We start from the raw sequence: 17,814 nt of genomic DNA on the forward strand, positions 1-17,814 counted from the left end.
CATTCAATATGATCTCAATATTTTTTATTGCAATAATATATGGCAATTTAAGAATGAAGAAACTTATATTCTTTTATATGAGAGTTATTCTAACATTTCTACCCTTTATTAATATACGTCACATTTTTCAAATAGTAAAATACTAACAATTGTCCTACTCGTGTATAGACATTTCATTTATTACCTATAAGTTGTTGCAGGTTTAATCATATACATATGTGCATATGTATATATATATTGCATATGCGCGAAGCACTAGTACGCATGTGCACAACCGGTATCCTGCGTTAAAATCGCGGTTATACGTAAGTACATATAACGACGAATAATAATATTTTTAAACATATATTAAAGAGAAAATCAATTTTGTAAATATTTCATAAAAAATGTTTTTCTTATAAAAGTCTAAACAACAAATATACATCATTGAAGTTTTAAATGCGGACATAAAACAAATAAGGAACTTTTTACGATAATATTACAATAACCTTATATCAAATATTTATTTCTGTTTTCGCTGGAATTATACTCCCAATTCAGTATATGCGTCAGGTGCATCGTCTTTCCATAATTCTTGATTATAAATTAGAAACACATAAATATATATGTATGTTGTTTAGCTTTAGTATATAGCTTTGCTCTTGACAACCGTGAAAAGAAGGTGAATTAATTTTAATCAACACGTACATTAGTTTAATTATTACTATTCTCAATTGTACTAATCTTAAAAGTAATTACTCTAATTCGTCCTGCCTGCGCATGCGCGTGTCCGTATATTTCTGCGTTATCTCTGTATTTCTGTATAAATCGCAGATATCGCGGTCACAGAGTCAGCCGACTCGGTACAATCAGTGCACATGCGCGATTAATATTGTGACGCATGGCTTGATCGTCAGTCTTTGCCTGTTCTCCGTACGGTGTTGACGTATTTACTCTCTCTCTGCTTTCCTCTTTTTCTCTTTCCTCTCACTCTGTACTCTTTCCGGTTTTACGACACTTAGTGAAAGATTCGCCCTTTGCAAAATGGCGACGGAGGCTATCACCAGGAGAAAGCTAAATGAACAGGAGCAGAAAATAAGCAGAAACGGCTTAACCTTTTACGAAGACATCTTATCCAACGGCCATGCTGGTTTACAAACCAATGGACGTGTACAGGTTAGATCTTCATCGAGTCACGCGTATTAGTTTTACTTGATAATTCGGAGTATGCAACAAACTTTTCGACAATTAAAACTCGATTGGATATTAGTGCAATCTATGGAATAGTTGTTTTGTGCCAGGTATTTTAATTTTCAATCATTTGATTTCGTGCAATATAAATGAACTTTATGTTAAGTTTATGTTACTAGTCAATATTTGTCGATTGAATATTGAACATTATTATTAAAGTTAATAAAGAAAAGTACGTAAAAATTAAAACTGAGATTTGCTATAGAAACAAGCGAAACATGTTTTGATTGTGATTCGATTAGTTGCAATGTATATCAAGCAATTTTCAATTCAAGAAATTTCGATTTAAAACAGCCTCGTTTTTGTACGATATTAATACGTATTGTGGTTCACGTTGCAATTGTTATTGAACTCGCATTTGACTAATTTTCTTTATTTAAACTAAAAGACGTTTTACTTTTTTATTCAGATACATATCAAAATAATGTTTTCTTATGCTAGTGTTTATCCTCGACTACTCGCGTGATTCTTTTAGCATCGTAACTATAACATTAGGCGGGAATTGCATCAATTACATTCTAGGAAAACGAAACAACTTGACTGTTACTTTGTACCATTGCTTGGGTCAGCTATAATAAATTGCGATAAGAGAAGCTAGTTTTAACGCAAAATTAGTTTTTCGTTGAATAATAACTATTCATATGGTAAATTCTTTCTCACCTTTTTAAGATAGTAACTTTAACAATGCTATCTTATACCTTTCTTTTCGATCAGAAAGTAATAAATGAAATTTCATGAACTTTTGCAATATAATAATTTAAATTTTTTGTGCATTAGACACACTATATAGAATAATAAGCAAATCGCAGATGTTTTATATATTTTTGAGAAACATAAATGTACAAAAATGTACAGAGTACACAGTATATTACCACAGGATACGTAATAATGTTTAAAAGACGACAAATGTGTTCATAAAGATATGAATTAAAATAGAAATCCGCAATCTAGAGATAAATATTGTATGTAGATTACGACGATAATGATCGACAGGTTTCCTGAATATTTTGCTCCACATTTTCCAAAGTAATTATTTCATTTAAAGTATACATATAATTATTATTAACAATATAATTGACTTAACCATTGACGTGTTCGGCGTATTCCTAACCCAATTTTTGTTAAAAAATCGTAATATAGGAAACGAAATTACCAATACGAATTTCTCGCTGAATTGGAAATTTTCTACGTTCCCGCAATGCTGGTAAAAGTTCATTTTGTTGCAATGGTTACTCTCGAACGTTTGTAAATTATGATTATCGTGTAATGGCAATTGACATGGAAACATTTGCAATTATCAATTCGTGACCTTTAATTATACAAAACCTGAGTCATTGATAAATAAAGAAGTAGAAATATTAACTTTTTATCACATGTTTCATCGGTAAGCAAAATTTCTTCGAAACTAACCTCGAAATTCGAACGTTTAACAAGATAGCCTTTAAAAAATAACGATATTAATTGGTAAGATCAACAATTTGAAAATTTATGCCTATTTCATTAATTGAATTACTATTCTAGTAATTTTTAATGTTAATTGCTCCAATTCTTATAATTTTCCGAGAGAGATTTATATGCACGCATTATAGAAAATATATATTATGGAATGAGTAGACATGAAGCTCCATAAAATGCCAAATACAATCTAAAAGACTATATAACTGTTAAGTGTCATCTTAAATTTTCATTTCAATATGCACATGCGCAACTATTATGTACCTATTATCAGTGTCAATCTTTATAGCCTTGCAATTGAGGTGTTTTTCGAATTATGGGCGTTTCTCCAGATAGTTTCTTTTAGTAATTTTTATCTTAATATTTCTAAGTAAACATCTATTTTTTAAAATCTATCTTTTGCATTTTTAATAACATTGATAAGATTAATGTGTAATGCGTTGCGAATTCGTGTACAAAATCAATAACGCATTAGTTTTGTCTACATAACTTATAGATGTTTATGTGTACCAAGTTAACGCTATAAAGTTACAAAACATTATGGTAAATTAAATTTTAACACATAAAAAATAACTTTATAAATATCTTTCCCGTTATTGATGTAATTTGACATCAAATTAAGCTGCAAATGTAATCTTTTTTTCATATTTGTTTTCTATTTGATAAATATATTGAAAAGCTTTTATATCTGTCTTTGTTGGTTTATATGTACTGAATTGTTCGTTTAATAAGATATCGTACACATATAGCATATACGTATATTTCGATGTAGCAATGTAGCGAAGAAACGTTATATTCGCAAAAAGAGCATACAGAAGCATTTTTTTTAATTTTTATCATTTTTTGCTGCAAGTAAAATACTCATCGTTTTAGTGTCATTTTATCGTACACTATGGATGAAGTTTACGTATTATTGATTTTATAGGTCCTCGTAAATATCGCAATTCTACATACAAAAGAAAGTTTCACCATTGAATATCATGATTGAAACATGATTTTAACGGATACACCCTTATCCCAAATAACTCCTCAATTCTATTATTGAAAAAGAGTCATTAGTCCGAACATTAACGTAATTTTTAAGCCATCATTTCAAATTTCAATTCCAGCGTACACGATACTAATCTATATACATACGACTGTTCCTTAAACAGATTAATATAAGAAATTATTTTTTTTTCAACTCTACAAGTGTTTTTCATTACGAAGAAAGCATGCTACTTATCCATCACCATTAATTATCTTACTTTTTTTCGGAATAGTTCAACTTGTCATGAAATCTCTCGAAATCATAAAATTTGCACTTTGCGGTTTGTATTTTCAAGTTCCTATTTCCAAGAATATAAAAAAAATAACGCAATCAGCGATATCTTTCCGAGAAATCGATTTATCTACCGCGACAACTTATCTGTAATAACCATGACAGCTTAAGGTTCGTTTATATTCTGTCTTTACTCGTCCATGTTACTTCCGAATGAATTTTACATAACACAAGATCGTTCGATATTGATAAACGATTAAACAGCAACACAATAAGTCAGCGTATAATGCTTAAAAAAGATATGAGAGTCGTTTTCTTTTTTGTAGAACGCAATTCAATCTTACGCGTGTCAATTATAAATTAACGGACTGTTAATTGTAAATTGCGGATTTTTATGCATTTATGAGAATCAAGATTTTCTTTTTATAGTATGATTAAATTTCTCCTTAATTTTGTTTTTAAAAGTACCGTGTATGCTTTCCATGTTTTTAATAATAGTCACAGTCTATATAATTTGTAGTACTTAGTGCTATTAATGCTTTAAAATACTTCATGATTGTTTCTCTTTCTCCCTTTCTCTCTCCCTCTCCCTCTCCCTCTCCCTCTCCCTCTCTCTCTCTCTAGTCATGCTCATAGAAACATGAATTTCCCATAAACGTTCGCGGTCTAATTATCAATGAAAATGTATTGAAAACCGTATTTAGTTTCCAGAAAATAACACGAGGGCAGAGCCAGTGAAACCAAGATCAAAGGAGTCGTTCGAGAGGATACCGTTCATCACTGCTGTGTTAACGCACCTAGGGTTCTGTATCCTTATGTTTTTGGGTTTTATAAACCAATTGCTTTTCATCCCTAAAGTCGCACAAGAACACAATAGGAAGGTAAGACTACAATAACAAGTTTTAATAAAGTAAAAAATTTCCTCGCGTCATTAGGGATCACGGAGTGAAATAATTTATAAAAGTCGTGTAAGCGCAATGTTATTACAAAACATAAATGAAATTGTTGTGTTGAATAAACAGTGTATTAGAATAATAGATATATTACAAAAATCCTTTAGAAAAATCGGAATCACAAAAACAATTTTTATAATACAAAAAAGAGAGTTTATTACACTTCAGTATATTCTTGCATAATATAAAATACATCTTTTCTATAGTCCTGATCTACGACAATAATGATTACATATACAGGGTGGTTGGTAACTGGTAGTACAAGCGGAAAGGGGGTGATTCTACGTGAAAAAAGAAGTCGAATAAAAATTTTCTTTTTTTTTTTTTAATTTTTCCATCGAGACAACGATCTACAGTGAGATCCGTTATAACGAGACGCGATAAAGTGCAGGCGTACCGAGCGAAAATTCAAAGTCGATTTTCTCGAAAACAAAGCCTCGAACGAAAAATTTTTATTCTATATTTTCGACTTCTTTTTTCGCGTAGAATCACCCCCTTTCCGCTTGTACCACCAGTTACCAACCACCCTGTATATACGTGTGTGTATATATTTGACCTAGTTCGAGAGATGAAGTTAATGGACGAATGATTTTGTGATTTGAAAGTCTAAGATCAAGAAAAATGGATGCGAATAACCACATACAAGCAACAAGGACTCAATGGAAAAAAGAAGAAAAGAAACTAAAAAGTAATATGATCGAGCCGAAAATGAAAGTAATCGAGAAAGAGGATCGCATGAAAGAGAAGTGGAATCGATTCCATTCGATTTGAATTACGATTGCTCGCTAAAGAGATTCGATTGATCGCAATGTAAAACAATCAGTAACCGCGGAACGTTCGTGCTCGTAATTTCTTTCAAATGGAACAGATAATCGAAATAATCATCCACGTTGTGTTACAGTTTCCTTTAAGCAATTTTTAATGCATGATATTCGTTTTATCACCGCAACATGAACGGGATTTTCGACGATGACAAAGTATTTTCTTAAAAATAATCAAAAGCTTATAAAGCTTATATCTTAGTTGCGCGGCGCCAGTGAGGATTAACGAAAATAATTAATTAAAAACTCGATAAAAAGTATGAAAATTCTTTAATGTCATTAAAATTTTTTAAATAAACTATTTTATTTATCGAATCGAATTTTTCTGCGATATTTCAACAAATATTCGATAATCCTTTGATTAAGCCGAGGGGAGAGACTCGAAAATAAAATACAAGATTCGATATCTAATCTCGAGTTGAATCATAAATACATGTATATTTCATCGAAAGATCTGGGTCTAGTAAATTGATATTCTTCTATTTAGTATTAGATATTAATACAGCAGAAGATGGACAATTTGCTTTTTTTCTTTTTTAAAGGAAAGATTTCTTCCTCTCTTTCCCTTATGTTTAAGAGAATTGTCGTAATTTATATATAAATCATAATTTCTAAATAGCATTCGAAGGATTATTTTTATTATTAAATATATTTATTAAGTATACTTTTACAAAGACTTATATATTTTTATAAAGCCAAAGATCATTATACAACTTGTATAGGATGTTTCAAAAAAAAAAAAAAAAAACGAAAAGAAAGAAAAGAAAAAGATAAGTGTGATCCATGGGAGACGTTTTAAATTGAAATTCATTCAAGTTACATTCATTCAGATATGTTAAAATCTATTATTCTATTTTTCTCTGTTAAATCACTTATTTTGAGACATCCTGTAAATACTGTAGTGTACTACTTGCGAGAACAGTTCTGCGCAATGCTACACAGCCATATAAAGTATATTGTACAGCTGTCTGGCCAATAATGCATTGACCAGTCTTGAAATATTCAAAAGGATGAATTTGAAATTTCATCTCATGTTAGAAAGATTGTTTAAAACTATTATCACTTTGCACATTGTAATCTTTACGAAATAATTTATTTAATTCAGCTCGTAATTGAATCTTTGTACTTTACAGCTATAAATCTATTTTCTGTTTTAATAAAGATATTTTTTTTATAGATGTATCTAAACCTTATAAAAAATTAGGCTGTCTCCACGTAAAATAAGTAATTCGTTTTACGTAAATATTCAAATCGTAGTAGCGTGCAATATGATTAAAAATAATATTTAAAAATTGTTCATTGCATTAGAAGGTGTTATAATTTTCTTTCTGTTTCTTATTTTCTATTTTTTAATTTGCTTTTTTATAGAATTAATTTTTAAATAAGTCAGAGGTAAATAATTCTGATTTTCTCCGCAATTAAGATTATTCATTTGTCTATGGTGGATTAATTTCAATGAAGGAATAAGATTCCAAATGATTGAAAATCTTTTCTTTGTTTCAGGGTTATGCAGCACTGTACGAACATTTTGAAGAATTTTATCTTCGATATGTTTACAGAAGAGTGAGGGATTGTTGGAACAGGCCCATATGTTCTGTTCCAGGTGCGACCGTTACACTTAAGGATAGAATAACAAAAGATTATGGATGGACGTTTCAGTAAGTTAGCGAAAAGTCTAAAAATATTTCATCAGCTTTAATACAAAATTCTGTGATTGATATTTATTGAATCTGGCATTAAATGAGATTTCATTACGAATACAATCTGTAATTTGTACTGATATGAATTTTTTATGTATCAATTCTTATCTTAGTCATTTTTCTTGTTATTATACGTAAACTCTATTAATTTCAACGTGATTATTGTTAAATTTTGAAATGAATCTGAGGTAATATCAATGTGAAATGTACGGATTCGAAAATCGTAACTCGATTGGAGGTACAGGAAGGCAGACATTCGCCTTGATTAAATGTAATGAAGAACTCAAGGGGATTTGACGACTAGTGAGCGAGAAAGCAGATTTATAACTTGGAAATCAAATTCAATAGACTTTGATCAGCTTCATCGTTTTTTATTAATATCATCTAATTTTCAAGATCATTTCCATTTCAGTCTTCTCCCACCTTTTATTTAGGAATTCTGTTTAATTCGATTCAATATAAATTTTTATCGAATTGAATTCATTAAATATATGTATATATATATATACGATATTTTCACGTTTTAGTTAAATAAAATAACAAAATGGCAAATAAAAAATTGTGGTTTCACTATATCTTAATATTGTATCTAGTATTAAGTCACATCGTTATTTTATATTTGCCATTTTTTTTATTTAGGTTTACAGGAACGACATCAGAATGTATAAATTTAGGGTCGTATAATTACTTGGGCTTCGCGGAGGCAAATGGTAAATGTGCTGATCAAAGTATTGAAACTTTGAAGAAATTTGGCTGTGCTAGTTGCAGTAGTCGCCTCGAACTCGGTAATGAATTTTTCTCGGTTTAGTTATAAATTTTTACTATACAATAAAAATATATATATATATTTTTGTATATTTAGGAAACATGCCAATTCACGAAGAATTAGAGCAACTGACGGCTAGATTTTTGGGCGTGGAGGACGCCATTGTTTTTGGAATGGGTTTTGCAACAAATGCTCTTAATTTGCCCTCGTTAGTAAGCAAAGGTTGTTTAGTACTAAGTGATGAAAAAAATCATGCTTCATTGATACTTGGGCTGAGACTGTCCGGTGCTATTGTAAGAGTGTTTAAGCATAATAGTAAGTTTGTAAAATAGTGAATAGACACCGGTGAAATCCGATATATTACTTGTCTAAAATGTTCAATTTTGTATTTTCATAGACATGAAGGATCTAGAAAAATGCTTAAAAACTGCAATAGTTTTTGGTCAACCAAATTCTGGAGAACCTTGGAAAAAAATAGTAATTGTAGTGGAAGGCGTTTATTCCATGGAAGGTTCTATTGTACATTTACCTGAGATTTTGCAACTCAAGAAGAAGTACAAAGTGCGTACATTTATTTATACATATGTAACTCCACTGCAATGTATCTAGAATATTAAAGTGTAATTGAATGTAACAGGCATATCTTTATTTGGACGAGGCTCATAGCACTGGTGCATTAGGTAAACGTGGAAGAGGAGTTTGCGATTATTATGAAATTGATCCAAGAGAGGTGGACATACTAATGGGTACTTTTACAAAAAGTTTTGGATCTGCTGGAGGTTATATTGCTGGAACAAAGGTGAACAGATTTTTGAGGAATATTCTCATAATTATGAATATAATGTCCTTTCTTGATATCAAAAATTGATGATAATAATGTTTCTATAATTCTAGTCATTAATAAACCATTTAAGGATATACAGTCACGCACATACTTACGCAGTAGCCATGTCACCGCCGATAGCACAGCAAATCATAACTTCGATGAAAATAATTACCGGTGAAGATGGTACAGACGATGGAAAGAGAAGAACGAAACAATTAGCAAGAAATACTAGGTACTTCAGGCGCAGACTTAATCAGATTGGAGTTATTATTTATGGGAACGAAGACTCGCCTGTTGTACCTATGTTAGTTTACCTGTTTTCTAAAATAGGGTATGTATCCAAGATTATAGTGTGAGGAGATGAAACAAATTGAAAATCAAATCGTAATTATGTTTCCAATTAACAGCGCAGTCGTGCGAACGTTAACTACGTATAACATAGCTGCAGTAGGTGTTGGATTTCCAGCAACTCCGTTAATGGAAGGCAGAATACGATTTTGTCTTTCTGCTGCACACACTAAACAACAACTAGATTATGTAAGTATATACATTTTTTTGCTAGTCTATCTTCTCTTTTTACTCTTTCTTGAACACGAGTATTATTTCTAATTGAGATTTTCATTTTTCTTTTCTTCATCTAGGTATTGTCACATATTGAGAGTCTTGCAGATTCCTTGGGTTTAAGATATTCTCGTAAAGTTCGCGATCCAGCGCCTATTGAATATTATTCCGATGGAGAGACCGAATGACCTGCTATGTAGAAAATAGACTCTCTAGGATGTTCACTTTGCTCCAAAGAAGCCTCTCGTATTTCTATGGAGAAACACTGCCTTGAAAGAACTCTACACGCATTCTTTTATATGCTTTTCCATTGATGCCCACACTGTACCTCTTAATTGAATCGCAAATAACAAAAGAATACACACACGTGTGTGTGTGTGTGTGTGCGCGCGCGCGCGCGCGCGCGCGTGTGTGTGTGTGTGTCTGTGTGTGTCGCTATCATTATGACATCATAAATTAATAATCCATTATTTTAGAAGAAACTGCTTCTTCTTCCTCTTTTTCGTATATCGTTGGAAATTTCACATGAACGAAGAAAGTGTCGAATATTTTTAAAGATTTTTCACACTATATACAACGAATTATAAAATATTACGGAGAAGCCAAGAGTGCGTCAGAGTTCAATTGGCCCGTTATTTTACGTGCACGAAACTCGTAGAGGCATATGCACATATCGGTGGCTGTGATATGCCAGAAATCCTAGATTCACAAGGTAGTTCTAACAGAGGAAATTTACTCAAAGTAGTTCTTCCTTCCCGAGTAAAATAGAAAAGTTAGAAGTTCGATATTTTTCTAAAAGAAGGGAAAAGATCGAACCACGATTTTACTGAAGATATTTGGAAGCTCTTTGATAAATTCTACACCGCACTAACGAAATTGCATTTACTTCATATCAAGCTTTTACATCAAAATTTAATCCCTATTGCTATGGCAAATACCTTAGTATTACGAGGTATGCAACAGCATAGAGCTTTGTAAATTTATTTACTTTCCATTATATGTTTAAGAAAGTTCACGCATACACGCAAATACATATACGCAACGAACAGTTAAGGTAAGTACTTGACATATTTAATGCAAAAGATACACATCTATGCGCAACAAATACCGGAAATAATACTTTGAATTTATCGCAAGTGATAAATTATCTCCGGTTATTACAGCAAGAGGGTTTAAATTTAAGATGACAAAATATAATGTTTTTTCTCACTTAAATATTATACAAATTTATACTACGATGCTACGATTAAAAATTTATTTTTTTTAATAACGTTTTAAATAGTTTTATAGTGTTCTTTCCAGTCTGCATTTCTTCTTTTAAGGCGAGCGTCATGTCCAAAAAAGAAAATAAAGCATTTTATACTTTATTTTTTGTAAAAGGCGCACGTTTTCAGAAGTGATAATTTCATATATTTTTTTTTATTTTTAGAACGATATAATATCATATGATTAAGTATTTAATTTTGTAAAGAATTGCACATTATCAGAATAGCTGCACAAACTTTTTAATATCATTTTTCTATTTAGAGTATCAACTGAATTATATACTTTTTAAAAAGCAACAACATATATTTCGTTTCACCATAATTGCAAATAGTTTCTAAGAAATTGTCGTTTCGATCTAATTTATATTTAAAATCATGTTTTATATTTAAATTGAAAAGAATGCAATTTAATGATATAAATTTAAAATAACAGAAGAAATGAAATTAATATTATGTATGTATATTAAAATTGAATTCAATTGTAAATGAAACACTTTCATCTGCGATTGATTTATGTATATTAAGCGAAACTTTATTTTAGACGATATGACACGTGCGAAAAATAAAATATTTTATGGTAAAAAAAGAAATATAATTCAACCTAAAAAAAATAAAGCAATTTTTTAAATATAATTTGTATTATTCTTATTAATATAACACTAGTATTTCATCAATTAATTAAAGAAGAAGTAAAATATTGTTAGGAGACGTTGGTACATCAAATTTGTATACGGGAAAGAAGATTTTGAATTCTTCCCAAGATAATGCTATTATCGCAAATGCAATCGGCGGGTTCATACGGTGGTTTTATTGAAAGTACATTTTCTATCGTTAAAATATCGTTCTGTTCTTTTACGGGGAATCTATTTTCTTGCAATAATTTTATTATAGCACTTTTTCGCTTCTCTACTGTTGATCGAAGAATACTTGTTGGCGCGTTCATAAACAATTGTGGTAATTCGCATAATTGATTTGGAGAGATCTCTATATTTTTTATCGCATGGCCAAATACAATTTTTAAATTATTTTGTTGGCAGCCTTGTAGGAGTACAATACTGCAAAACAATTTATAAATTATTTATAAAAATATATATGTAAATAATACCAAGGAGTTAAAATATTATATGAAAGATTTTCTAACCTTTCTGATACTGGATCAACCGTATAAACAATACCAGAAATCGTGTTATTATCTTCAGTTGAAATGTTCACTTCTTTACCAACGTAACTCTTAAATAATAAGGGATCATTTTTGTAAATTTTATGGGCAAAATGCGAATTCTCTTCCATGACTCAACGATTTGTCTTGCAAAGAGTAATGTATAATCTATTATACAAATTTAAAACTCGTTTAGATTTACAGACAATTGTGTATAACCACGTGTTCGTTGACACTGTCTCTTATTTCTTATTGTCCATTTTATCACAAGACAAAAACTCAATATATATTGATTAATATAAAATTATAATTTGCGTACTAACTGTTATCAAATTATCTGTGATTAATATATGAGTTGTAAGCTATTTATGAACTGTCTAGTAATTTTCATGTGAAATCTAAGCTATTTACGAACGACTACTGGTTTTCATATGAAATCTAAGTAAAGCATAACCTAGAAAGTACTTGATATTTGACAGTTGTATCATAAATAAACAGTTCATTGAAAACTATAAATAGATGAAGTTTAAAATTAGTAACTGAAAAGTGGGAATTAATTACATTGTAATTGAAATAATATAATCATGGTTATTTATGGTGTTTATATCGTATCAAAATCGGGTGGACTAATATTTAATCACGATCACAACGTTCCACGAATTGAAAATGAAAGGACATTTAATTTTCCTCTTGATATAAAATTAAATTACGAAAATAAGAAGATTGTCGTCTCATTTGGGCAAAAAGATGGAATTAATGGTAAGACATCTCTCTCACTTCCAAAAAAATTTCTTTATATTTCACAATTGACTAATGTATTCGTTTCTTGCAGTGGGTCATGTTTTAACTGCAGTAAATGGTAGTCCCGTAATAGGTCGCGAATTGGAGAATGGGAAAGATGTGTTTGAATTGCTAGAACAACCAGAGAATTTTCCTATGTCGCTTAGATTTAGTCGAGCGAGGATGACAACCAATGAAAAAATTTTTTTAGCATCAATGTTCTATCCTCTATTTGCAATTGCTAGTCAATTAAGTCCAGAACCCCGCTGTTCTGGCATTGAAATTTTAGAAGCAGATACATTTAGATTACATTGCTACCAAACATTGACTGGAATTAAATTCATTGTGGTAGCAGAACCTACACAAAGTGGAATAGAAATTCTGTTGAAAAGAGTATATGAACTATATGCAGATTATGCTTTGAAAAATCCTTTTTATTCACTGGAAATGCCAATTAGATGTGAATTGTTTGAGACTAATTTACAAAGCTTATTAGAAAATGTTGAGAAGTCTGGTGCTAGCAACGTATAATCCATGATAAGCTAATTATCTTATAAATAATATTACACAAAACTTGTACAAAATCAATGTTGGTTAAGTCAGACGAAACTTGTTAACATTTTGTATGACTGGTATTGTAAAGTACAATGTATTAAACTGTAAATGATACTGAATGTAAATAATCAAGATTCTCGTTTATATTTAATATGAAACATGTACAATTTATTAAAGTAGTTTAAAAAATATATCATTACTTGTGCAAGAATGATTAAGAATTAAATTGAACTACAATTTATACAGATTTTGCCTTAAGTTCCTCAGTTTTTTTAACAAAACTGAAAATATCATCAGCTAGGAGTTTAGGTTCTTCAAAAGCTGCAAAGTGTCCACCACGTGGCATAATATTATATTGAATTATGTTAGGATATCTTGATTTAAGCAAACTTTTAGGCTGAAGTAATAGTTCCTGTGGGAATGCTGCACAAGCTGTAGGTACATTTATGGGCAATCTGAAATAAAATGTATTTTTAAACATTCGGTATAGGCACAAAAAATTCATAAATTTATAGAATGAGATAAACTTACTGATCAACTTTTAAAGCTCTATATGCTGAATTAAAGTTCTCAGCATAAAGTCTAACACTTGTAGTAATGCTGTTACTGACCCAATATATCATTATATTGTCTAACAGCTCATCTAACGTATATTTTTCTGTTAAACCACCATCATCTCGTTCTTTATATGCTTTATTTGTCCATGTGCTGAACTTTTCCAAAATATATGCCGCTAATGCATCAGGCGAGGCAGTTAATGCAGCGCCTGAGGAACAGTTTTATAAATTTTAAATCTTATAATTTATATATAATTTATATATGTACATTTAAACAATGTATATCATCAATAACTTTCAACAGAGGAAGCAAAAATACCTATAGTGTCTGGCTTTGTAGCCTGTATGTGTAAATAACCACTTTCTTCAACTAGGGTAGACAAAGCTGTACTGAAGGGATAATAGAGTGAATAATGTTCGTCTGCTCCTACTAAAGATGGGAAATAGCTACCAATAATTGACCAAGCGAAATTAGACGCTGACATCAGGACGACACACATGTTTGCGTGTAAGCCAGTTATTCTAAAAATCAAATGCATAACGTTTCATTTCTTTTAAAAATGTATATTACTATTATTACTAACTTTTCGGGGAATAGAGCAGCCATGTTAGCGGAAATAAGAGATCCCCAATCACCTCCTTGGACATAAAACTTTTCAAAGCCAAGTCTATGCATCAGATTCTTGAATACTACAGCCATCTGAGAAAAGAGTCAGTAGAAAATAACACGTACGTCAGTCATATTTTTGTGTAAATAAAAAAGAAAAGCGTTACCTGACTAGTGGCCATGCCCGGTCGTACCGCTCCTTCTGAGAAACCGTATCCTGGAAGTGACGGTGCAATAACTTCGAACACGAAGTTCTGATTAGGCCAAGGTTTTGTTAGTATGGGTATAATTTTTTGGAATTCCACAACTGATCCTGGCCATCCGTGTAGGATTAGCAGAGGCAGAACTTTTAAGTTCTTATCCTTTGGTAGATTTGTTGGTTTCACATGATAGAAATGTATATCCAAACCTAACATTTTTAAGTTCTTTACTTTTAACTTTGTTTAGGATTTTTTATTAATTAAAAAATATGCGAATTGTTCCATTACCTTGGATAGTTGTGATAAACTGAGGATATTTGTTTAGCAACGCCTGTCTTTCAGTCCAGTTATATTTATCTCTCCAATAATCAAGTACCGTATTGAGGTATTTAGTCGAAATACCGTAAGTCCACGCAACATCTTCCAATGGTTGAACGTACGTTCTTCTATGTGTCAAGCGATATTTTAAATCATCCAAGACCTTTGAACAGTTTAGGAATACTTTTTCAAATATAATCAGAAGATTAGAAGCAAAAAATAAATCTTATTTGGTTTTTTATTTACTTTTGCTGGTACATCGATCTTAAAGGGTCGTATTTCTGTAGACTCTTTTACATTTTTCTTCGGTCCCCAGTTTGTCTCCGGTAACGTTGGAACCTTATGTTCTTCCGTGGAACTAGACGAATTATTGAATTTATTTATGTAATAAATAATAATTAGTCACAGGTAAAATAAGAGATCTTTGTGTTAAATAATTGTGAAAAAAGATTACAATATTTTAAATATTAAAATCTTATGTTGAAATGTAGTTAATTGATTGTATTTTTGGAAGTTTACACTCATGACCTCCGTAAATCGAAATCATGTTTTTTCAACTTGTAAGTAAGAGTGTTTTATCAAATATAACTTCGAGAACGATAAGATTTATTTTAAAAATATAATACCAATATCTTATAAATGACGAGTAATCAATCTTCGTTCTTAAGCTATGTACAGGCAGTACCAGGCATGCTTCGCGGTTCTGCTTTATAAAATATTCTATCGGTAAAAAATGTGCAATATAAAATTATTTTACAGTGTAATTTCATGATTTAATTCAAAACAATAATATTTTGATATTTTCTGATAATGGCGTTTTGTTAGAAAATCAATTTACATAGATAGAAGCGTAAGTATTTTGTGAATAATATTCAAGATGGATAGAAATGCAACAATAAGAACATTCCTACTAGCATTTTATTAGTATGCTCGTTGTTAGAAATGCAGAAACAGATCTTGATTTTGTGATATTTGAAAGTCATGTAATTGTAACTGCCATGATGATTAGATAACACCACAGCTGGACATTCTATTCTTAAACTGTTGTAAGTAGCAACAGTAACTGGCAGTAATTCTACATCGTTATCAATGAATTTCGAATTATCTTATTACAAATAAGAAAATCTAATCTCAATATATGTCAAAAGATCTTACATTGCATAAATGGAAAATAATATTGTTTGCTTGTCTTATTTGATGCTTATGACTTTTTATACTGTAATGTAAACTACGTGTCGTATGTAAGTGATAGTTTAAAGTTAGTGATAAAGTACAAAAGTCAACATTATAATAGTATAGTGGTTTCTAATGAATCATAATTACTATTTTTGCTAGTCATCGCACGATATAGCGAATGCTATTAATAAAACAGTTACTTGACAACAGTCAAAATATAAGAATAACATAGATTTATCACTTCTATCTCTTTTAATCAAATGAATTTTCTTTTCTTACTTTAATCTTACACCGAATTATAAATGATTTGAACGATGAATAAAATTAAGCATTTTATACGTCGATTAAACGACTACATCAGATTTGCAATTTTGTAAATATTACATTTATGCTTTAAAATATTAAGTATACGAAATAACGAAAGAAAAATACGTATATGATTCCATTTTATCAATGTCATTGTTCTTATTCAGATGGATCAATTGTGAAAATATCTATACGCGATTAGATATACTTGATCGAGGGTTTTGTTGTATGGTAAAGACTGTACGCTATAATATATATGTACTTGAACATATAGAAGAGAATATATGTAAAATAAATGTGACCTTCATTCACCAATTAGTAATTCCTCCTAAATTCAACATGATGATATAATTCAATAGTAAATATTACTGATGCCAATATAGTTTAGTCAATTGATAGAAATGCTATTTTTAGTTTTATATATTTTTGTATTATTTATTTTCAAATGGAAAATCTAATTATATAAAAAATTACGCTAAAATTATAGATTAAATACTTGTTACTACGCTGTTACTAAATACTTGTTTATTCAATAACCGTCTATTATTATCAATGTAACTAGCGCATAGTAATACGTTGTAAGTAGTAAGTTGTAACCGAATAATCGTAAGAATTAGTTGAATTTGTTTTTAAGCCATGGTATCTAAGAATTCAGAGACATTGATTTATTGATTTGTAATACACTAATAAATGAACAAGGAAATTAATTTTACGGATGAATACGTATTACATAACATGTGACATAAAAAGTTTGTAACGGAAATTAAAAAAATCCTGTTTCCTTACAAAATATGTAAATCATACGTGCCGAAGTTTTTAATTTTCAATATTTTATAACTTAAAATACTCTGTTTGTTTTCTAAAATACTCATAAATATTCAAATATTCCTTTGTGATGAATATTAAGGTCTCCCTCTAAGTTTAAAATATGATGAATTATACAATTATTCACAAAATTATGTACAAATAAGATTTTCTTGTTTTAAAGCTAGTTTGTTTGTAGATCAATCAGAGAATGAGAAGCCGACACAAACGGATCAAGCATAAACAATAACCGTTATATACGGTTGTTGTTGTGGAGTATTGATGTTGTTAGTAATATAGTTTACAATTCACTATCTTCTAATTATCTTATAACATCAATGAACTTACGATAAAAAGATAGCTATTCCAGTGGTGCAAAGCGCTATCACCGCTGCAATTTTCAACATTTTATACCGAACGTATTTTTCTCCAGTAATGGAATTATACAACTAGGTAACAAGACGTGCGATCGCGAGGCAAGCGAGACTTCAACAAACATTTATAGTAGAGATTT

General features: G+C 30.2%; 4 protein-coding genes across 4 annotated transcripts; 2 read left to right on the forward strand and 2 right to left on the reverse strand.

Moving 5' to 3' along the window:
* The first annotated feature begins 831 nt into the window (after positions 1-831).
* Positions 832-10,940, forward strand: lace (serine palmitoyltransferase long chain base subunit). The gene is made up of 10 exons (XM_033330356.2): positions 832-1,155; positions 4,651-4,827; positions 7,224-7,378; positions 8,060-8,205; positions 8,283-8,501; positions 8,584-8,747; positions 8,824-8,985; positions 9,081-9,343; positions 9,420-9,549; positions 9,654-10,940. The coding sequence occupies exons 1-10, from the start codon at positions 1,024-1,026 to the stop codon at positions 9,759-9,761; spliced, it is 1,656 nt and encodes a 551-aa protein (XP_033186247.1). The 5' UTR covers positions 832-1,023; the 3' UTR covers positions 9,762-10,940.
* Positions 10,941-11,339: 399 nt separating this feature from the next.
* Positions 11,340-12,128, reverse strand: LOC117154931 (gem-associated protein 6). Its single transcript, XM_033330362.2, has 2 exons — positions 11,980-12,128; positions 11,340-11,893 (listed from the first exon to the last, which is right to left on the reverse strand). The coding sequence occupies exons 1-2, from the start codon at positions 12,126-12,128 to the stop codon at positions 11,557-11,559; spliced, it is 486 nt and encodes a 161-aa protein (XP_033186253.1). The 3' UTR covers positions 11,340-11,556.
* Positions 12,129-12,581: 453 nt separating this feature from the next.
* Positions 12,582-13,558, forward strand: Trs23 (trafficking protein particle complex subunit 4-like protein Trs23). The gene is made up of 2 exons (XM_033330361.2): positions 12,582-12,756; positions 12,830-13,558. The coding sequence occupies exons 1-2, from the start codon at positions 12,582-12,584 to the stop codon at positions 13,306-13,308; spliced, it is 654 nt and encodes a 217-aa protein (XP_033186252.1). The 3' UTR covers positions 13,309-13,558.
* On the reverse strand, positions 13,454-17,810 carry LOC117154928 (juvenile hormone epoxide hydrolase 1). Its single transcript, XM_033330357.2, has 8 exons — positions 17,649-17,810; positions 15,261-15,372; positions 14,985-15,177; positions 14,664-14,905; positions 14,474-14,589; positions 14,209-14,411; positions 13,864-14,098; positions 13,454-13,787 (listed from the first exon to the last, which is right to left on the reverse strand). The coding sequence occupies exons 1-8, from the start codon at positions 17,705-17,707 to the stop codon at positions 13,571-13,573; spliced, it is 1,377 nt and encodes a 458-aa protein (XP_033186248.1). The 5' UTR covers positions 17,708-17,810; the 3' UTR covers positions 13,454-13,570.
* Between the last annotated feature and the right edge of the window lie 4 nt (positions 17,811-17,814).

The sequence above is a fragment of the Bombus vancouverensis genome, chromosome 9 (assembly GCF_051014615.1).
Source record: "Bombus vancouverensis nearcticus chromosome 9, iyBomVanc1_principal, whole genome shotgun sequence".
NCBI classification, from domain to species: Eukaryota; Metazoa; Arthropoda; class Insecta; order Hymenoptera; family Apidae; genus Bombus; species Bombus vancouverensis.